Below are 22,878 nucleotides of genomic sequence, written 5' to 3'. Positions count from 1 at the left end.
TGTACAACTGTGTCTTACAGGTTTCTCTGATATATTAAGAATAGTACATAATGATGGAAGAAGTACTCAGGTCACTTACATAAGTAAAAGTGGCAATAACACTACGTAAAAATGTGGTGAAGCAGAAGTAGGCTAGCTATTCATTAGCATGAAATTTATATTCAACCTCAAAATTGTATTGTAATTGTACTTGCACAGTACCGAATTGTACTTAGTTACACTCAACCACTGGTAAACAAAAAAGTAGGCCTACCTAGGTACTATAAAATCATAAATATAATCATATAAAAAATATATATGATAATAATAATAATATATATATAGTATTTTATATAGTCTATGATAGAGATCCACATTTGCGCAGTTACCTCTCCGTTCAGTTACATGAACGCCGCCGCAGCAACGCAGCTTTTGACGCTCTCAGATGTCTGTGTTATGAGACGTATTTTGTAAGGTATCTCGGCTCAACATTTGTGTTCGCCGAGCGGGCGGGTTACACAAGCTTTGCACTAGCAGTAGAGTAAGGACACTACAGCTTCACATCGGTTGATTTTAAAAAGAAAACACGCTGTCCGCTAGTGAGCTTACACTAGCTGACACATAATGTTTCCAGCTAGCAGATATTCAAGTAAAGGTACGTCAACTAATGGCTAGTTAGCTAACACATTGCGAGCTTGCTGTGCTTCACTTGGACAAAGCTAATAACTTAATTTTACCGACAGTGTTGTCATATGTCGCTATACGATGTATATGCTCACCACAGTCCGCAATGGGGTAGTGAATATTTTGTCTTTGTGCCTGACTGTGTTTTTAGACTTTCTACGAATGCTAGTGATAGCATTAGCCAAAACAGTGCAGCAAACTCACTTATGTTAGCATCAAGCTAAAATGTAGGTTAAAGTTGAACTAACATGTAGGTCATTCGAACAGTGTCATTGTCCTGGTTTATATATCCAACTTACGCGTTTTAGAAATACACTGATGTTGTTAGTAACGTTAACTTGTCACAGTTAATAAAGTTACGAAAAGTGTTTTTGCTACATAAGAAGGATGTTTATTTCCAGCCTTGAGCTTTGAATGTAGCTTAGCAGTAGCTACACATACATCTCTACTAGCTAGCATGGTGCTACTGCTGCACCTTCGCAGTGTGACAGCTGCTTGGCAGTTTCCCTACATTAGCTACTAAAATAGCTTTTTGTTTGTTACGGTGTTAGTTTTCAGAATTCTTGTCTAAATTGGTACGGTTTTATTTGTTGTCATTTTATTGTATTTCAAATCATTTGAGAACCAGATCAGGCTCATAGTATACAGTCACATGCCCAGCAGTTTCAGCTAATCTTGACTGGGAGCTGTTGTTTCTCTTGCAGCCCACAGGTGTATCAGAGCATTGAAGACAGTACAGACAGAGCATGCTGCCCCTCAGCTGTACACAACACTAAACAGATGGACATGTTCTTCTGTGTCAACACCCCGCATCACAACACACTACACCATTCATTCTCGAGATAAAGATCCAAGATGGGAAGGTAAGACTCTGCATTATCTAAAGTTACTTTGAAGTGAGAATTAAATGTTATAAGTACTGGCACTCAAGACCCTTTCTGGCCAATTTGGTGACTTAGGCTAGACATCCACTGGCAGCCATGAGAGCATAGATCTCTTTGTAGTTTGATCTGTGTTGTGTCATGTCTAATCTGGGTTTTGTCCATATTTGCGATATAATGTTTACACTGAATAAAGTAATCTGGTCTTCGTATAACTGATCAAATCGAATCAAATTTATTTATACAGCACATTTTAAAACAACCGGGGTTAACCAAAGTGCTGTACAAATAAATGTCAAAGCCACAACACAACAATAGCAAGTCGAGTGACATCAGTACCAAAAAGGCACAAATAGCAATAAGGCATAACAATAATAATAATAATAAATAGCAATGATATAATACAAGGCAGTATAAAAAAAATGTACACAAATGTAAAACAGAATAAAACTTGTAAGATCAATTTATAATAATATAATTATAAAATACCTCAACCACTATGAGCAACCAAAGGCCATTAAAAACATGTAGTTCTTGAGATTTTTCTTAGAAGTGTCAATGGAGCAGGAACATTTGATAGAGAGCAGAAGGCTATTCCAAAGCTTACCCTATAGCCTCGATCGTGGAACAGTTAAAAACAATTGTTGTGAAGATCTAAGATGCATAGAGTTGGAGTAGGGGCAGAGAAGTTCTGAAATGTACAGGGGTGCCAGCCCATGTATGGCTTTAAAAACAAATAAAAGAACCTTTAAAATTAATCCTGTATTTGACAGGTAGCCAGGTAGCCAAGTCATGCTTGTACCTGTGTAATGCTGTCTCTTTTTCTGGTATCAGTTAGAGGTCTTGATGCAGCATTCTGCATTAGCTGCAGGTGAGACAAACCAGGCCAACACCCAGGTACAGTGAGTTGCAGTAGTAAAGCCTTGAAGAGATTAATGCGCTGGTCTTAACAGTCTTCATATTGTTGAGAGAGAGGATGGACTTAAGTTTGGCAATGTTCCTTAGCTGAAAGTAGCAACCTTTCACCACAGAGTTGATCTGTTTGTCAAGATGACACCAAGATTCCTGGCATGGGCATGAAGGTTTTATGTCAGAGGCTGTAAGTGGCTTGCTGTACTGCCTGTGGTGTTGGGGGGACCAAAAACAATCAGTTCATTGTCCAGGTTTTTCATTGTATGTACAGGGGTATTAATTCTATTTTTGTTTATTTTTTCCTAAACAATAAAGCTCACAGTGCATCTTTAACTTATCGTATGCCTGCAATAAAATTACTAACACCATTTAGACATGTTTGATTAACATTGACTGAAAGTTTTAAGAAAAAATGAGAGTGCAAATAAAGTACACAAACAATTAATTTACACACATACAAAACTAAAAAGATACACATATCAACATATGTAAGATGAAGACATACACAAGGATTAGGATAAGGTCAAAGTACAGGTACATTAGTTTATACGCAAAATAAGCTGATGATTTTTTTGTACTGTGACTGTTCACAAGAAATGGTGAGTTTATTTTGCCAATGTGGATTTGCTGTGGCCGGAAGGTTGGACAGGATTGATCCAAGATACTCAGCACATGAGCTAAAGTCTTTTTGTGAGTGACGCCGAGATCGAAAAGTGGCTGATGGTATGCCACTAGTGGTTCAGTGGCTAATGCCGGTCCCTAGAGTGGTATGCCACTCGTGTTCCACCGGCACATACTGTTTCCTTATGGCATGTGCCGCTTGAAAGTGATAGACCACTGTCATACCAAATCAAATCAAAACCATAAATATATTTTTTTCTGTCTTTATTGAGTTGTGTGTGTGTGTGTGTGTGTGTGTGTGTGTGTGTATGTATATGTGGCATGTTAGCAACCGGTTACTCGTTCAAAGTTTTATGGTGAATGATAAATAATATGCCATACCTATGCCCACAAGGTGGAGTTTTATATGATGTAATGTGTGATCGTGTTCTACTAATAGGCCTACATTAAACTTGCCGAAAATAATACAAGTATGATTTGGTTAGTTGGCTCTAAATTTCTGTTATGGATTAGTCAGACTGGCAATGGTGGCTAGGCTAATAATAAATATGTTAGCCAAGGCTAGCTCTAATATTAGCATTAGCACTTGAAAGTAATTTCATATATCCTTGCCTATGTACCTAAAGTTATTATTAGACATTGGCCTACCACTTTCAAGCGGCACCTGCTGTTAGGAAATGGTATGTGCTGGTGGAACACGAGCAGCATACTACTATAGGGGCCGGCATATGGCGCTCTAGTGGCATACCATCAGCCACTATTCGAAAGTTCATTACCAGAGTTCATTGAGTTTTTCCTTTGCTATTTCGTAGATGGTTCTGTTGCCTATTTTATATAAACTTATGGTGAACATGTAAGTTTTGCACTGAGAGGAATCGGTGTGAATAAGTTAAAAAAAAAAAAAGGTATCTTTGCCTATTGAATTCAACTTTGAAATTCAGTTTGAAAGGAGAAAAAAACCATATAGTTTAACATTAGTTTGGGTGGCTACACTGCAAACCCTGCCTAATCCTGTCAGTTTTGGTGCACGGTTTTGCCAAGTGTGCTACACAGGGATGCGGTTTACCTCATAAGATATTAAAAACTGAACCAAAATGCAGTGCCTTTCTCGTTCCTCAATGTTTCTTTCTTATGGTCCTTTCCCAGGGATCGAAATGGAGAGGTTTGCCGATGAGGCAGATGTGGTGATAGTAGGTGGGGGGCCTGCCGGTCTTTCAGCAGCCATTCGGCTGAAGCAGCTTGCCAATGAACATGAGAAGGAACTGCGAGTGTGCCTTGTGGAGAAGGCCTCTCAGATTGGAGCACACACCCTATCAGGAGCCTGTCTGGAGCCCACTGCCCTCAACGAGCTCTTTCCTGATTGGAAGGAAAGAGGGGTGAGTGTCTTATTCAACATTTCTTCTTTGTGAGTTTGGTGGATTTACAAAGATGCCCTTCCTTTATTACATAAGGGACAGTTACACCAGGTGCTCTATGTTGTATGTTGTGTAATATATTATGTGGCTGTTTGTCAGCAATGCTATATATAACATAGCTACACATACTGTACATACTGGTATAGTTTATCAACATTTGCATACGCCTACACTGGGTACATGTATGAATATGCATGTATTTGTGTTAATGTTAGAAAAGGTTAATCTGAAAAGTGTTATTTAATTGTAAAATTTTATATATATACATACACACAAATCCCTATGAAGTGAATAACACACATTGTGTTCTTACCTCAGGCACCTCTGAACACTCCAGTGACTGAAGATGTGTTCAGCATTTTAACAGAGAAACACAGAATCCCGGTTCCTATTTTGCCAGGTAAAAGCCTGTTTTATTCTATTTGAATAAAAAACAGTGTAATGCTTTCTCACTTTGTAGCCACACAATTGGTCTGACAAGGCTTTAACACTAGAGGGTATTTTATTGATATTTCCATAGTATCTTGACAAAAAGGTGATCACTTGTTATCATACTGGTATGTGCGTTTATTCATCCAGTTAATGGATGGTCCCTCAAACCCATAGGCCAGCTTGTTGCAGTTTGATAACTTGGACACTGGATTTGTGTGCATGATTTTTCTCACTGTCTGTAGGTCTGCCTATGACAAACCATGGTAACTACATTGTGAGGCTGGGGAACTTTGTGCGCTGGTTGGGGGAGCAGGCCGAGGAGCTTGGAGTGGAGCTGTACCCTGGTTATGCTGCAGCTGAGGTTAGACCTCCTTTGAATTTCTTTGATGTACTGCATGCAATACAAACAAGCATGCAACAATTTTTTTCTGTTTATTTTTATTTTGTCTTTCTCAAAATGTACTATAGTTGGGTAGGTTAACTATGGTATGGCTGCCTTATATCTGAATATCTCAGACGCCACTGGTCTGATTTTTACAGAGCCTGATTTAGGTGTTATAATGAAGATCAAATTTTGAGTTTGAAGATTCATGGAAGAATGATGGGAAGTTGCTTTAAACTTTTGTTTTTGTCTTACTTTGCCTGTAAAGCAAAATAGTAAATTAGTAATAAACAATTGCCCAAACAAACCAAAGAGACCATAGTAATTTACATACATACAGAGACACATACATTTTTGATTTTTACAGCATAATCAATTTCTTTGATCTGTTATTATTGGCTGATGTTGGCTGATTATAGTTTTACCTGTATCAGTGGGCATGTTGATTGTTAAGCCAAAAATGATATAATCCAGTAATCAGAAGTACAGTCCCCATTTGTGCTTGTTCAGTCATATAATTAAACATGTTTCCTGTCCCCTCTCAACTCCAAGTGTTAACCTTTATCTGTATTACTTTTGTCAAGGTTTTGTTTCATGAAGATGGAAGTGTCAAGGGAATTGCCACCAATGATGTAGGCATCGCCAAGGATGGCTCACCAAAGGTATTGTGCAGTAAAACATTTAATTTAATAATACTGGTGAAAATTACAAATCCACGCCATTCTTTACAATATATACATGAATAGCTTGGATACGTCAGGCCCTTGGAAAGGATATTAAAGCAAAACAAACCAACAGGTTCGCAAGCACTTGTTTTGAGGCATAAAGCATTTAAAAAAATTTTTAAAATGATTAACCTCCTTTATCCATCATAGTATGTTGCTTCAAAAACAGGATGAGATTGTCCCTCAAAGGTGCACCGTCTTTTGGGGGAAAAAAGTTTAAATCCTATAACAATATAGTTTATTATACAGTAGTTTGTGATATGTAACATATATTGTAAATTAGGGCAATATTATGTAGGCATTATTATGGTTACAGTATGTTTAGTACATCATTATTGCCATCTAGCAAATTCTTCTTTTCTCCTTTGGGTCTAGAAAGGCAAAGATTTCAAACAAACTTTTTTCACGTTGTCATTATGGGGTATTGTTTGTAGAATTTTGAGGAAAATAATGAATTTAATAAATTTTGGAATAAGGCTGTAACATAACAAAATGTGGAAAAAGTGAAGCGCTGTGAATACTTTCTGGATGAACTGTATGTGTCCTGTTACTGTCTTGCTGCAGGATGTTTTTGAGAGAGGAATGGAGCTCCATGCTAAAGTCACGTTATTTGGAGAAGGCTGTCATGGCCACTTGGCTAAGCAGCTTTACAAGCAATTCAACCTGCGTGAGAACTGTGAACCTCAGACCTACGCCATTGGCTTGAAGGAGGTAAATAACATGTACCGCCTACATCAAGCTAATGCTGGAGAGACTATCGGTCACTCTGTTTGTGGCCTAAATTTGGTTTCTCCTTAATCTGGTTTGGCTGATCATTCCTAATGTAAAGTAAAGTAAAGTCCATCTTGAGGAGACTGATAAAAGTGGCTGTAATGTTGTTTCTACACTGGGGATTCAACACAGTGTACACAAACTGGTGTAAATTCATGATTTAATTTCAGTCGCAGTAGAAAACATAAATGCAACAACTTGCTCTCCACAATCGTGTTTATCTTTGAGATAAAGAAAAACATGGCTGAAGGACTGAAAGTTGCCACCATGGTGTACAGGGTTACTATAGTCGCCCTGTACTACCCTTACAATAACTCTCAAGTAACCTGTTTTGACCCTGCTGCCCCTGGTTAATCCCTGGCCCAAGCTGTGGTTCAAATCATTGATTATTATTACATTATATATTTACCAAATAAATGTTGTTTTAACATTTAAACAAAACAAAAAAAAACTAGTTTTGTTTGTTGTTTTTTAGCTGTGGACGATTGATGAGAAGAAGTGGAGGCCAGGCAGAGTGGAGCATTCTGTGGGCTGGCCCCTGAACAGGAACACATATGGAGGATCTTTCCTGTATCATCTGAATGAAGGAGAGCCACTAGTGGCCTTGGGCTTTGTGGTGAGTGGCTTTGTATACAATTGTTTGTTTGCATTTCATGGTGATATCTATAGTGGAAATATACTGTATACACAATGTCTGTGTGTGTCTGTGCTTAAGGCATTCAAACCATTTTATGTTATAGATTTAATTTAAAATAGGTTACATGTTTTGCATATGTCTACTCACAATTCCCCTTAATAACAAAGAAAAGGCATGATGTTTAGAAATTTTGTAAATAAACCCAAAAAAAAGACATCTAATTTATGTAAATTCAGAAGCACCACTGACAGTGATTACAGCTATTATTGTAAATATTGTAATTTCTTTTGTATTGTTGTGGTTGCTTTTTTTTGCACATCCTACATGTGCCTCTCTAAATTATGTCCTGTAATTTTAATTTGCTATAGGTGTCCTTCAAACAATTTCTAGAGACATCAAGGATGATAAAAGCTTGATTTTTGGTGTCAGTACCAAGAGTCTGAATAAATTAAATACCTAATTTAAATGAGGTATTTGTATAGTGTTGCTCATGTTTTAAGATTGTCTAGATTGATGGCAAAAATGCAACAATAACAAGAAGATATGGAAAGATTAATTGGATTTGAATTATTTTCTAAGCCACAGTAGCTTCAGAAAATAATAAAACACCCTACCTTTTTCCACTTTGTGTTTGTCTACTAGGTTTGTTATGTGTTTTTTGAAATGACTCCAATTAAACCGGCAATCTTTTTCCCACTCCAGGTTGGTCTAGACTACACCAACCCTTATCTGAGCCCCTTCAGGGAGTTCCAGCGCTGGAAACATCATCCCTTCGTAGCTCCCACACTGGAGGGAGGCCACAGGATTGCATATGGAGCCAGGGCACTGAATGAAGGAGGATTACAGGTATATGTCTACATTACGTATTTTCATTACCAATAAGGATACTTGTTTGGCATCAAACTTGTTTATCAAACTTGCCTGTTGTTAAATTTCTGTTTTACAAGATAAAACCATGAGCAGTGAGCCAGGCATTTGCTACGTCATATTAAACAAATGGAACCCTAAAACTGACCTAACCTAAATGTTGATTGAGTGTGAGTGAAGCTACGTTTCTGGGGAAATCACAAGATGACTCCATTAAAATAGCCAGTTCCCCTACACGGATTGTTAAAATGTATTCCTACTTTCATATTTAATTAAAGCCATCAGTAAAATTCTGAATTTAATTTAGTTTAAATTTAAACTAATTTACACAACAAATAAATCAATGTTGTTACAGCTGAATGATAACAGAAACAAGCTACTAATTGAATCAGTTTATGGAAATGTTTTCACTACTACTGATGCAATTACTATGTGTTTGGTCTATTTATTGTATACATCAAATACATCTGTGAGCCTTGTAAGTGGTTAGTTTAATTTCTCTAATCTGTGTTGGTTTCTGGTGCTTCCTCAGTCAGCCTCTTTGTATTATTAGTGTATTTTAATACTGAAAATTCTAATGCAAAGATCATAGATTAGAATGTGATTAAATTAAAATATTTTCTCCACTAATGACAGTTCACAGCCAGGGAATATAGACTGTTTCAAACATAGAATAGATTTTACGTTACACTAATAAAGTGCCATTATTTTAGTGACAAGTGACAAGAAAATAGATGAAAAAATCACCATCAAAAAATAGGTAGCCACTTAGAAATGTTTAACTGTGAAACATTAAAAGTGAAAGTAAGTTATTGCAGTAAGATGTTATTATTATAACATATGACACCCCTGTTTTTTTAAGAAGTTTCATTGTTTTAATAATAACAAATTTATTCACTAATGTAAAATAATTTGTCATGTAAATATGTATTTATAAATAACATAAATATTAGAAGTAAGTACAGCCACAGCTCATTCACATTGAAAGATCAGTTAAGGTAGTTAGGGCATCTGCTGGATTCCTCCTTGTGGAGGTTTTCCACACATGACCACCTGGGAGGAGACCCTGTAGCAGACCCAAAACCAGCTTTAGGGATTATATATCCCGCCTGGCCTGGGAACACCACAGGATTTACCCCAAGCCAAGAAGCAGAAAATCTTGGACCTAAAGCTCACGTGGGGTTTGTCACCTTTAAAAATATCCTGAAAACTATTTCTCTATCTGAGTGACACAGAGAAACTAAGGCACACTTTTATATCAAGCAGGCTGGACTACTGTAATGCTCTCCTATCTAGTTTACCCAAAAAACGTATAAATCAACTACAGCTGATTCAGAACTCTGCGGCCAGAGTGCTGACCAAGACCAGAAGGACAGAACACATTACACCTGTTTGTCTATTCTTACACTGGTTGCCTGTTAGTTTCCGTATTGATTTTAAAATTCTTTTAATTGTTTTTAAAGCACTTCAGTCTGACACCGGCATATCTGTCTCACATGCTTACAGCATATGAACCGGAACGACCCCTCAGGTCCTCTGGCACGAGTCTGTTAGTTGTTCCCAAGTGCAGCACTAAAACTTTTGGTGGGGCAGCTTTTATCCCAAGCCGCTGGAGCAGTCTGCCAGAGGATCTGAGAGCAGCTGGAAGTGTTGAAATTTTTAAACACAAACTGAAAACCTACCTCTTCAGCCAGGCTTTTGATTAAGACTGGTTTGTAGACATTATTTAATTTATTTGATTTGATTATTTCATTGTATTTATGATTGATTTTTTTTTTGTTTTTATTTTGCTGTCTTCTTCTTTTTAAATATTTTATCCAGTTTTTCATCTAGTTTTTATCTAACTCTATTATTATTATTATTATTATTATTATTATATATATTTTAATCCTTTTCTCATTGTCATCTTTAGTTTTGTTCTGTATATCAATCTATTTTATTAAGGTCTACACTGCTGTCTTATTATCATGTCAGTTATGTGGGCTACCTTGCTCAACCTGCCGCCACTGCGATCTGGACTTGAAAATGGATGTCTGGATATAAATAAAGGCTCACTTGCTTCTTATAATTCATGAGCCATGAAAATTTAATCTAAGAACATACCAACTGGTTGCTAATTAACACTAACCATGTTTTTTCACTTAAAGCCGTTTACATATATAATATGCCTTATGATTTCACAATTGCTTTGTGGCTGATAATATCCAATAGAATTATGGACTGGCATATTTGCTCAGGATACATCACACTGAACGGTGACTATATTCTTGAAATGCAGTTAGAAGTTTATGGTCTCAGAAAGTAGAACGCAAGAAAGTTAAAAATGGGCACAAACTCTCTCTCCTGTTCCTCTCCAGTCTATCCCAAAGCTGACTTTCCCTGGAGGGCTGCTGATGGGCTGCAGTCCCGGTTTCATGAACGTCCCAAAGATCAAAGGCACCCACACAGCTATGAAGAGTGGCATGCTGGCTGCTGAGGCCATTTTCCCCAAAGTCACAGCAGAGAGCCTGGATTCAGAGACAGCAGGTACAGAATTTAAGACCCATTAATAATCATGGTAGTAGCACCAGTTACTCCATGACGGGTCATAGCTCATTAAGGTTTACCCAGTTAAATTCAGAAACTATGCTATACACAGGGTGTAGACAAAATAATGTTAACACATGGAGGAAAAAATAATTTTAACTCTGAAGTTACATAATCACAAACATACTGCAACAAGGCTGGACCATATCAGATTGAATGTCAGGTAGCAACATTTGTCAGGTATTAAAGGTCAGGCAATATACTCTTTTATGAGCTTTCAACGCAACCTGAGAAACCTTAACAGAGGCCCAAAGGGGACAAATTCTTTCAGGTGTCTCAATAAAACCTGCAATATCAATAAAGATGTCAGCGGAAACAGTCGCAAGAATCATGACAAACTTTCAGAACAGGAGGCTGCTTTGAGATAGCGCAATCACAGGTTGAACCTAACCAATAGGGACATGATATACAGTATCTGGTATTGAAAAATACTTTGTGTTGGCAACAGAATGTAATCTATCTTTGTAGCCCTGTGGTGACTTATTTACTTAATAGTTAAAATAACTTTTCATGAAGTGTTTACATCATTTTTGGTAATTCTCTATAGCATGATGACAATATAATAATTGACTTTTTAAATATAGATTGTGGGTAGTCTGGAAAAGGAATAACAAACAAATATTAAATTGTTTAAAGGGTTAGTTCACCCAAAATACTTCATTACACCTACCTATCTGCTGTGCAGATAGTTGAGGTTTTGTGTGCCTGAGTTTGAGGTGATCTGCCTCTGAAACTTTTGCAGTTGAATGCAATTTCATTTGTACCGCTCAAAACACTGCTGTTACATTTTCAACTGTCATTTTTGTGTTTTACCAGAAACTTTGTCCTAGTTGATAAGGAAAGTCCACAGACCTGACTGTAAAATGTTTTTATGGGGATTATTTTTTCCAGTTGAAAATGTTAACCTCCACATACCTGGAATTGTGTTGAAATACATTGAAAGTCATTCTTTTATAAATCTTTGTTTAGCAACGTCAGAATTAAACATGGCTTTGTGTTACAAATGTGCAGAAAAGTAAGCATGCCAACAGCAGAGCAGAAATAAAATTTACAATCCTTCAATTATTTATTTATTTTTCAAAATCCTCCCAGGACTGCATATACCTGAGTACGCTGAGAACTTGAAGAATTCGTGGGTGTGGAAAGAGCTGTATGCAGTGAGAAACATCAGGCCGTCCTTCCACAATTACTTTGGCCTGTATGGTGGCATGATCTACACTGGAGTTTTCTACTGGATCTTGAGAGGAAAAGAGCCATGGACACTCAAACACTGTGGTGAGTGTCATGGAGCAGAATCATTGTACAGCTTGGTGGTAACTTGAACATTTCTTTTGATTGTAATGCATTTAGCTGATCTTTCTAGTGATGAGTTAAAAGCTGGAGGGGGAAAAAAGGAAGATTTGTAGACAAAAAGAATAATCATGTGTTACTTAAGCGCATGTTTGATAGTTACTGTAATGAACAGAAATAAGCGGCAGTGAAATGGAAAGAACAAAATGGAAGGTTGGAAGGTTTTTTATCCTGAAATGTGTGATTTTCTATTTTCTACAACTTCATTGCAAAGAAACTGATTTCACTTATTTACACGGTTCATTCTAGAAAAATCAGCTATGTGGTTGTAAACATAGAATATAGCATTAGGAGAAATCAGTGTGGTGTCCATGGCCTCAGTTGAATGTACAGTGGAGCAGTATAGTTTTTCAGTGTGGTTAGTTGTGCTGCAGCAGATCAGCAGCACAGTACAATGGCAGTGGTTTCACTTTAGGTGAGGTATGAGGTCATCTTATCTCAGCAGAGAAAATCAACATTTTGTAACCATGTGTGCCCGATCTGTCTCAGGCCTTGATGCAAACCAGCTGAAACCGGCTAAAGATTGTACACCGATTGAATATCCCAAGCCCGATGGCAAGTTAAGCTTTGACCTGCTCTCCTCTGTGGCCCTGAGCGGCACCAACCACGAGGGCGACCAGCCCCCCCATCTGACCCTAAAAGATGACAGTGTCCCAGTCGCCAGGAATCTGGCCATATACGATGGGCCTGAGCAACGCTTCTGCCCTGCAGGTAACACCATCCTGTCCTCTGAAGAGCTTCCCCCACGCACTCTATCAGGATGCAAATAACAGTTCACATACTATAGTGAGAAGTTTTGTTGCATATAGTCTCACACCAATATCTAAGTTACAAGTGAATCGGGACTTGTAAACATAGGTCACATGCATTCGCAAGTAGTATATTTAGGAGGCAGAGTTAACTTTATATCCTGTAATATTCAAGATTTTAGCTGGGTGAAATCAAATCTAATTAGAGAGAGACAGAAAATTAATCTGCAACAATTTTTATTATTAATGAATCTTTTAAGTAAATTTTCAAGCAAAAATGCTAATCATTTTATTGTTCCAGAATCTCAAGTGTGACTGACTATCTTTGTTTTTTGGTCTGTTGTAGTTCTAGCCCTTAATCTAATCTAATCCCCGTAATTTAAAAATACACTTGACATTGTTGTCTGTGCTAGTTGTTAAAATTCACATTGTGGTGTTCATACCAGTTAGATAGGGCTGCAATTAACGTTGAAATTATTTTTCCAAATAATCATTTGGTCCACTAAACAAAATGCTGATCACAATTTCTCAGAGTTCAAGGTCAATCTTCATATTACTTCTAAGCATATTTTCTGTCAGGTTTTATTGCTATTATTTCTCCTTGGTAACAGAATTTGCAAGTATTGCAAAATAAAATCAGTAAAACCGTACATAAAGCATGGTTTCTGATTCTCTGTTCAGTAATATAGACGTATTTGCTTATACTGTGAGCCTCCTGATTTTTAAAAGATTCATCATTTTACCACAGTGCAAAATAGGATTGGAAATTATAGGGTTTTCACAGTACTATCAAGAAATGTTGCTTACGATATAGATGGTATAACAATACAAGCCATTATTAAATAGGCAACACAGTCCAAAAAATCTGATACATCATTATATCTCTAACTTAAGTAGAAAACATACTCCTTCAGTGGCTGAATGGTCTTTTAGAAAGCTGGAACTAAGTATGTACTACTCATTCATGGCATTATGAAGTGTTCACAGAAATGTATGAACTCACTAATGCCCCTGAGCTATTGGTTCCAGACCAGTTTGTCAATAAGGTATCATACAAGAGCCTGTGATGATACAATTTGTTCCATCCCTAATGGTTAACACTGTTACTTGTTCATCTTTTTAGAAAAATAAATCCTGATCAGAACAGAAAGTGGAAGACAAAATTAATAGCCATATTTTACATCCCTAGTTTCTACGTGACTATGTTGTAATTAGTTTACTTTTTCTCTCCACTGTCCCTCCCAGGTGTGTACGAGTATGTTCCTGTGGAAACTGGAGATGGCATGAGATTGCAGATAAACGCTCAGAACTGTGTCCACTGTAAGACCTGTGATATCAAGGACCCGAGCCAAAACATCAACTGGGTTGTGCCTGAAGGCGGCGGTGGACCAGCCTACAATGGAATGTGAACGTTTTGGGTGTTTTTTTTTTTTACTTTTTATCTTGAACGATAACTGTATAGTATCATGAATTCAGGGTTACAGTAATTGCCAGCCAATGGCAAATGTGCCTAAGTATGGACCCAAAAATAAGTAAATAGCCATTTTTGAGGGTTTAAAAAATGAGATCTGCAAAAAGCAAGGATATTACAAGTAAAACTGTATTTTGTCATAGAAATGAATTCTTAAACTAAACACTAGGGTATTAAATTTGAAATATGGCACGGGAGTTATGAAACCCATGAACCCACTAAAAGCAGAAGTCAAAATTTGCATTTTGTAGTTTGCCATAAAAGCCACAATATGGGCATTTAAAATACAATAAAGTGGCTCTTACTTGTGTTTAAAAAAGGCAATTAACTAATAGTTAATATTTTTAACATTCTGTAAATGAACAAGCAAGCTGTTCTCAAATTAAGGTTTATTTCAGCATTATTACAGGTATAATTTGACAGCATCTGCACAGTATTGTACATATTAGATGATAATATAACAGTAATGAATAAAGAACACTTGACTGTTATCCTTTTTGTTTTATTGACCTCTGTAAAAAACATAAAAACAAATGGTTATACTATATGTGGCCAAGGGCACCGCATCAAAATCCCTACTATGAAACAATACAACATATACAACTTTAATGAACTACTTCCAAACTCCAGAACAAACACCAGTGTTAAGTGTTAACCTAGTTTTTCAGAGCAGTGGAGTCAGCCATGCATCAGACTAACGCTCAAACTATTCATTACAGTGAAGACACTTGTCAGAATTAAGACAGGTCAAAGCTTACAACAGTTATTCCCTTGTAAGAATACAGATAATGAGAAATGTGCTCGCTGGAAACCAAAAGGACCCGCAACTGAAAATACTGAACATTTTCACCTGTTCACCAGACTCCTTATCTCAGTAAGTGCAGCTTCCCATGTAGAGATGACTTCAAATATTGATAAATGGTAACAAGAATTCATTGCATCATTTGGTGAAATGTTCATGCAAACATTTTGGCATAGATTTTCTTTTCTTTCTCCTTCTCCTCCTGGATTTTAAGCTGGACTCTCTTCATCTCGTTGCTGATAGCTGTCAAAAGAAAACACTTAATTAGCTGAACAAGTGACTCAATTAATCAAGTATTTATACTGGATAATGTTTCAACTTCAATGCTGAGATTTCAAACATTGTTTCAAAGTGTCCACTTTGCCACATTTTGTCTTTCTGCACACTGTCAATTTCACTTTAAAGACTGGAGCCTGCTCCTGAAGGCACAGGGAGAGCATGAAGCGCACTGATAGCTCTTATCTCCTAGCCCGCAGCCAATAAACTGCAGCTTAAAAAAAATCAAAAGAGCAGTGCAACACTGTCAAAAAGCAGAGAGAAGCTCCAGATTTGCATAGACCCAATCCCACCCAGTACACTCGAAATCTTTACGTATTTGGTGGTGTAGTACTTCCAATGGAGGTGGAATGACAAAACACTCCAACAAACTAACCAATAGCCAACAGTATAATACTGAACATTACCACACAACACCCAGTGCTCTCATCGTCATGTCAGTAACTTACATTCCTTAGAAGCTTTTAAACAACTGCTTACGGAGGGTTTATATCTGCTAATGGCAAATGCTTCTTTAAGAAGGCTGTCCCAGTATGCACTTTGATCAGATTGAAAGTATGAATTAGCTATTTTTAAAACACTTTTTATGCTAAAATATTTTAATACACTAGAGACTAGATAGCATGTGTCTGTGAATAATTTTCTCATGAGTCACACTTAAAGTAGCTAGATAAAGTGTCCGTTCTCAGACTGTAATATCCTTTTCGGTTAGTTACATCAGATTTCACCCACTGGTAGCTGAGGTAGTTTTAGCAATAGAGCAGTGTTGTCGGTCTTAAGCTGGTAAAGTGCTTTTGTTGGCTACAAAATCATCACAATTTAGGAAGTTAAATGAGGCCATTTCAGTCCTATATTCTTAAAATGTTAATTCTTGATCAATTTGCATCCTGAGAGGTCTTAGATGATGTTTTGGTTGCATGCTGCTCACACAGAACACAGGTTGAGTCAATAAAATGACGTGAGGGTAAAGAGTTTTTTACCTACACTGTGAAAATGAGCTATAGCAGCTGTTTTACTCCAACAACCTGTTAAGACCTGGCATTAAATACCTATCTATAAGACTCACCATGTATTGATAAATAATCAAAAATTTTGCTGAACAATCATCACACTTGATTTTCAGGTCAGACTGCAGAATGTGAACATTGACTACTCTTGGCTCCCTGTAACAGAACCCTAGTAACAAAGTGAGTCATCAAACTGATGGATTCATTATTGTCCTACAATTGACCTTTCATGAGTAACTTAGCAATCCCCCCCACGATAAAGTTCAATTAGGAGGAACAACAAATTTCCTGCAGTCGTAGACTGTTTTTCTTCATGAGCTTGCATGTGAATATGCATGAAAGTTTAATAAATAAACAATATGCAAATGGGGGAGAAAAAGGAAAATATTTGCTGCATTCTTGGCATGGATAAAGGCTGAACAAACAGAAATTGTTGCAGACAAATTCCCCACCTTTGTCTTCTGGAGTTATTTCCTGAGCTTTCTTCAGATCAAACTGAAAAATGACAAGTGGAGAAAAAAAATGTGGTAAGTCAACCTGCCTTTAGACTGCTTCAAATACTTTACATCTCCAAAAATCAAGGCACCTGGATTTTATCTTGTATAAACTAGGACATGTAAACATCTGCCAAATGCTTAACTACAATACATAATTTATTTTTCCTACATCCAAACTATTCAGTCCAACAGACAAAACTGAACAGGAGAGTCCAGTGCTGCTAATGCTGTAGAAAACCAGATGATAATCCATATACAGAAAATACATATGTACATTTTGAAGTGTTGTGGTGCAAAGTATCTCATACAAAAGGCTCCCAGTCTTTGATATTTAAATTTTTCAACAGCCACTTTAAAGAGAGAGGTGCTTGTGTAGATGTTACCATGGCCTTGCTGTATTCCTTTAACCCCTGCCAGGCCTGGGCCCTCCGGAAAAGTGCCTTAGTATTCGCTTGGTTCAGCTCTAGAGCCTGTAAGACAACAGAAATACACACCAGAAATGAAATTCTATCCTCCTTGAATGTTTTATTAAAGTTGTCAATATTATTTTGTGAATTATATTCCTCCTACCACTGATTAGGTCCAACCAAAAATGTATTTAAGTGCATTTGCACATAAATCATATTTCTGGTAAATTGACTTTATCCTGCCAGAACTAAAATTATGTCCACTTACATACTGAATGTAAGTACAAGATATATTGTATACTATCAGTAACTTAAACGAATAGTTTGCCATTTTGGGAAATTTGCGTCTTTGCTTTAATCTCCACTGGTTGCCTTGCAACCTCACAGTAACGACAGGATTCCAAGGAGTCACTGCTCCCAGCCAAGAAATAGTCCGACACGTAACCCTCCGTAAAACCACAACTTGTAGTTCTCACAATTGTTTTTTTTTTTTTTTTGTTGTTGTACTGATTAAACAAATGAGTGAGGATTAAAGGTGCAGGTAGGCGGATTTTGTTTCCAGTCTTGCAATGCTAAGCAGCTGCTGGAGGTAGCTTTATATTTACTGTACAGACATGAGGGGTATTGATCTTCTCGGGTAACTCAGCAATAAAGCATAAGCTTATTTCCCAAAATGTTGTGAACTATGTGAACTTTGTATCAACCAAGGAAAGGAAAACAAAAAATCTGAAAAGCACATTACAATAGCTGGAGAATTTAAATTCTTAGCATGGCTACCCTGCGTAGCAAATGAGCATGTGTACTGCCAAATTTACCTCATTGCAGCTTTCCAGAGCATCCTGCCACAGCTGCAGCTTCAGCTTGCATGCTGCTGTGTTGAGAAAGCAGCTGAGGGCTGTGGGCTCCAGCTTCTGCTGCGCCTCCTCCTCCAGCTGCTCTCCACTCACCTCCAGGTACCTGGCAGACGTAAAAAATCAGGCCCTTTGTTAGTTATAGAATTGGATCCTGATTAGCAATGATTGATGTCACTGAAAAATGTGACCATGCACTGTCAAGTCTGAACTGAATCACAGGTGAAACTGCAGTGGGAGCTTTTACTCATCAAAGTAAAAAAATAAATAAATTTAAAAAAGTCTCCAATGTCTTTTTTTTCCCACATAAAGGAGCCACACTGTAAATTCACTGTATTAATTTATTTTACTATGAAATAAAGGCGATTGTGACTGAAAGTAAACCACACACTGATACTGTTTATTACCTGAGGGCTTTGCTATATTTGTTGACTGCAGCTTTCCAGTCTTGATTCTTAAAAAGACTGTTTCCAATATTCTTCACATCCTCAGCAACAGACAGAACTTTGTCAACCTGAAAGCAAATACAGGTGAAAATGAGACTGGAGACTTAAATTCCATTTTTGACAACTTTGATCTTATTATTGCATTTTTGGCCATTATTAGTTATGATAATGTGTTCAGAGTACTGGCTACGCTCTGGGAACACACATTGCTAAAACACAGTACACTGGGCAAGAAACTCATTTGTTTAGACAATCAGACAGGTTGTAAATAAAAAGTTTAACCAGACTATCTAAACCACTTAATTTCAAGGTAAAATCAAAAGTGCGCACACTCAAAATATTGGTAATAATCCATCATCCCTCATTTTGGGGACAAGCCCTGGAATTGGTGTAGTAACAGTTTTACCCTTCTTCCAATGTTTGCTATGCTAAACACGTCCTGGATGTTGACATTGAAATTGATATTGATCTTCTCATCTGACTTTGGATAAAACGACAAATGGGCACATTTCCCAAAAAGCCAGAGTGGTCCGCAGAGCAGTCTGATGCTATCTGCCAAAGTTCACCCGTGTCCTTGAAGATCAAAGACCTCACTGATGCTTACATCCTTAAAGTCGATGTCGGAGTCCTCGGGGAAGTCTGGGTGGGTGTCCCCTGATCCATCAGTTACTCCAGCGCCCCAGCTGTCCCCGTCCTTATGCTCACCACAGTCTGCTATGATACATGGCTGCAAAGGTAGACATTAGCAGATAATTCAGACAGGAAAATGTCATTTATAGCTCAGAAGATTCTCACAGGTTAGATTCAATGGTTATCCATTCCACAGTGTCAATAAACAATGCATGCTTGGGGGCTGGGGTTTACGAGCTTAAAATGTTTGTTATTTGGGTTATCATTTCTTTTAAAAAGGTGCCAACCTATTCACACTTGACTAGTTGCAAAAGCAAAAATAACTGTTTAACAGGATTTCTAAACCTTTTCCCATTATAAATCATATTCTTCATTTGTACCAAGTGTCCAATGACAATAGGAATCATGCAGTTATCACAATACTGTATATAACAATTATATACAACAGAATATACAACAGTAGGCCCTTTCATAATATTATCAGACTATCACATAAAAACAATCACGTCTAAGGACATTTGAGAGTTTTGTCTTTACACAAACAAAGTTCAATTTCACTACTCTCTAAAACATCATGATTACACCTACACCCAGCTGACTGCAGGTTTTGAATTCACTGTGCAAAAGTGTTTTAGTTTTTACATGGAAGAAAATATCAAATAAAGAGGTCAACAAAACACCTGGAAGCAACACCATAGTGGTAAAACAAGTATTATTAAGGGCTACATTGACACTTAGACTAGGTGTCAACTTTGTAAAATTGTGTGTTATTTTGGAATTTACCTTTACAGGGACGTCATCGTTAGTGTTAATGGACTCCAGCATTTTTACGACCCCCATCCCTTTTAACAGTTGTCCGAAGACGACATGCTTGCCATCTAAGTGTGGCGTGGGGACAGTAGTGATGAAGAACTGCGAGCCGTTGGTGTTTGGCCCGGCATTGGCCATGCTTAGCAGACCCACTTTGTCATGCTATATGGAGAAGGAAATAAATTATTGCAACAGACAAAAGATGGCACTAATAGCACACAGAAACAGGACACCAAATACACAGGTAAGGATGAGAAGGTTGTTTGATTATCTTTGAGATGTTATTCAAGAGTTTTTATGCCTTTTTGCATATTTAAACTGACTGAGAGAAATGGAGATAATGCCATAAAAGATACCAGTATACTCCTCAGTAAGACAAGTCACTGGGACGTCCTGGGGGAATATGTCCATTGTTTGATATATGTAAGAGTCTGACTTTTATTTTTAAAGTCAGAATGCTTTGGTCTGCTTAATGTCACTAAAGTAATGACTACAAACAGCATTGTGTAACATGATGGATGAAGAAACCGAGCAATAGTTTAGATCCCTTTAAAATATTCTAGCAGTGGATTTGATAATGGGGATTGTGGTGTTAAGTAGTTTACCTGGTAGTGGAAGTTTTCATCCTCAAACTTCTCCCCGTAGATGCTCTCCCCTCCGGTGCCATTATGGTTGGAGAAGTCACCTCCTTGGATCATGAACTTCTTGATGACTGCCAAAAACAAGTTCACAGCCAAATAACTTTGCAGATCAACCAGAGTGAATGTAAATGGTAAATGGACTGTACTTGTATAGCGCCTTTCTAGTCTTCTGACCACTACATATCACATTCACCCCATCCATACACTGATGGCAGGTGCCAACTGCTCATCAGTTCAAAGAAACAAACTAATCATTCACACACACTCACACCAAAGGCACAGCCCTCAGGAGCAATTTGGCGTTCAGTGTCTTGCCCAAGGACACTTCGACATGTGGACTGGGGGAAGCCGGGATCGACCCACCGACCTTCCGATTGGTGGTCGACCCAATCCAATGGCTCAATTAGCCTATTAAAATCAATTTAGTTACTTTGCATTTTTAATACTATACTGTCTCATGACTGTTGAAAAGCATGAAGTCCCTTTTCATTTTACAATATTCAGCAGCTGACTACCTGTCTGCCAATTTTCCATTACTGTAATATAATTTATTTTTTGTGTATGTTCAGGTGCAGCACAATTCTTATTGTCTGCCAATTGAAAGTAATTTAATCAATGGGGAAATCCTGACATTCAATTAAAGGGCCAGATCACCTAAACATTTTACCACTAACCCCTTATAAAATGTAGCCATGCATGTAGTTTTATTTGTCATGGATTTTGGTGAACTGATGGTGTTTTTAAAGAGAAGTTCAGTATCCAAGTAACTACAGATTCTCCAAATGGCTCACTGCACTGGATGTCCTTTCAGCTGCTTCTACACGTCTGTGTGTGCATACTAAAACTTCAAGGTGTCCCTCCAAACTGAAATGTCACATTATATGCACATGTGAAGGCTATTTACTTCTGTGGAATGGGCATCCTTTGAAGTGCAGCGGTTTCCCGGTGGATTTGCCAGTGCCTTTCTCTCCAGTGCAGAGTGCCCGGAAGTTTTCAGCAGTTTTGGGGGTGATATCGGCAAACAGCTCCAGGACTATTCGGCCAGCTATGGACAAAAAATTCAGTGTAACGTTACTGCAGAAGTTAAGTCATAGATTCTGACTGACTACACTACCTACAGTTTAGTCTACATGAGAATAGTCTGGACCAAGTTAAAACATACTTTCAACACAGAACAAATCATTATTGTTACATTATTGATTTCATTATTATTAACTTTACTAAAATAAAGATAGTGGAGCAGGATATTTAGGTATTAAGGAAGTATTATACATAACCTGACACAGCTAAATATACTATACAAAATAGGCCTTGTTAGGCTACAGTAAAATTTCATGTCTTCTTGGTGACGTTTTAATTTGTTAGCTGCAGCCAGTTAAATAATCAATACACTACTTGAGCTAATATTAATACATGTGATTAACAATTACCAAATGCTATGACTATGAACACCAGTTTACAATGGTATGACAGCAAAGCCATAGCTAACGTTACATTTACAAGTCTTAACTAGACAACACAACCACACGTGGTTCATGCACTCTCAAGACGAGAGACAAGCTCTCTAAATAAACATTTATCTGACGCAAAGCTAGCTAACATTAAACATAAGCGAGCTGCTAATGTCTATATTCACACACTGGCTCATTTGTAAGGTATAACTTTTCTGGTAGTTACTAAATGAATCCGTTTCTAGGTGTCAGAACGAGCTAGGATTGTGCTAAGCTAAGAAGGCTAACGGTTAAACTGGCCCTTAAAAAGCTGTTAGCCGACATTAAAATCAAAATGTCCTAACCTCTTTCTCCACCAATGTCCACATCAAAGAAGACACGAGGGTTTTCGGGGTTTGAAGGCTTGTCAGACGGTGTTGGGTGAGACATTTTAAGGACAAGGCGATTTAAGACACTTGTTTCAGCTAACCTTGCTAAACCCGGCCGGTGTACAGGAGCAGATAGAACGAGGACGAATGAACTCAATAACTTCCGGTTAAAACATTCAAAATAAAACAATTCTGTTGTGAATGTATTGCAGGTTATTTGAGTGTTATGA

At 37.5% G+C, this 22,878-nt stretch overlaps 2 protein-coding genes across 2 annotated transcripts; one reads left to right on the top strand and one right to left on the bottom strand.

Annotated features, from left to right (window-relative positions):
- The first annotated feature begins 413 nt into the window (after positions 1–413).
- On the top strand, positions 414–14,953 carry etfdh (electron transfer flavoprotein dehydrogenase). The gene is made up of 13 exons (XM_044205045.1): positions 414–634; positions 1,368–1,526; positions 4,224–4,453; positions 4,811–4,892; positions 5,167–5,285; positions 5,891–5,968; positions 6,596–6,742; positions 7,278–7,418; positions 8,142–8,285; positions 10,664–10,832; positions 11,985–12,167; positions 12,732–12,953; positions 14,237–14,953. Exons 1-13 carry the CDS (start codon positions 604–606, stop codon positions 14,398–14,400), a joined length of 1,869 nt encoding a protein of 622 aa, XP_044060980.1. The 5' UTR covers positions 414–603; the 3' UTR covers positions 14,401–14,953.
- On the bottom strand, positions 14,835–22,804 carry ppid (peptidylprolyl isomerase D). The gene is made up of 10 exons (XM_044205046.1): positions 22,625–22,804; positions 21,734–21,874; positions 20,794–20,900; positions 20,162–20,350; positions 19,353–19,475; positions 18,710–18,816; positions 18,267–18,408; positions 17,428–17,514; positions 17,000–17,042; positions 14,835–15,507 (listed from the first exon to the last, which is right to left on the bottom strand). The coding sequence occupies exons 1-10, from the start codon at positions 22,707–22,709 to the stop codon at positions 15,419–15,421; spliced, it is 1,113 nt and encodes a 370-aa protein (XP_044060981.1). The 5' UTR covers positions 22,710–22,804; the 3' UTR covers positions 14,835–15,418.
- Positions 22,805–22,878: the final 74 nt, after the last annotated feature.

The sequence above is a fragment of the Siniperca chuatsi genome, linkage group LG8, assembly GCF_020085105.1.
Source record: "Siniperca chuatsi isolate FFG_IHB_CAS linkage group LG8, ASM2008510v1, whole genome shotgun sequence".
Lineage (NCBI taxonomy): Eukaryota > Metazoa > Chordata > Actinopteri > Centrarchiformes > Sinipercidae > Siniperca > Siniperca chuatsi.
The sequence above is the reverse complement of the archived record's forward strand: the minus strand, read 5'-3'. Positions and strand labels throughout refer to the sequence as shown.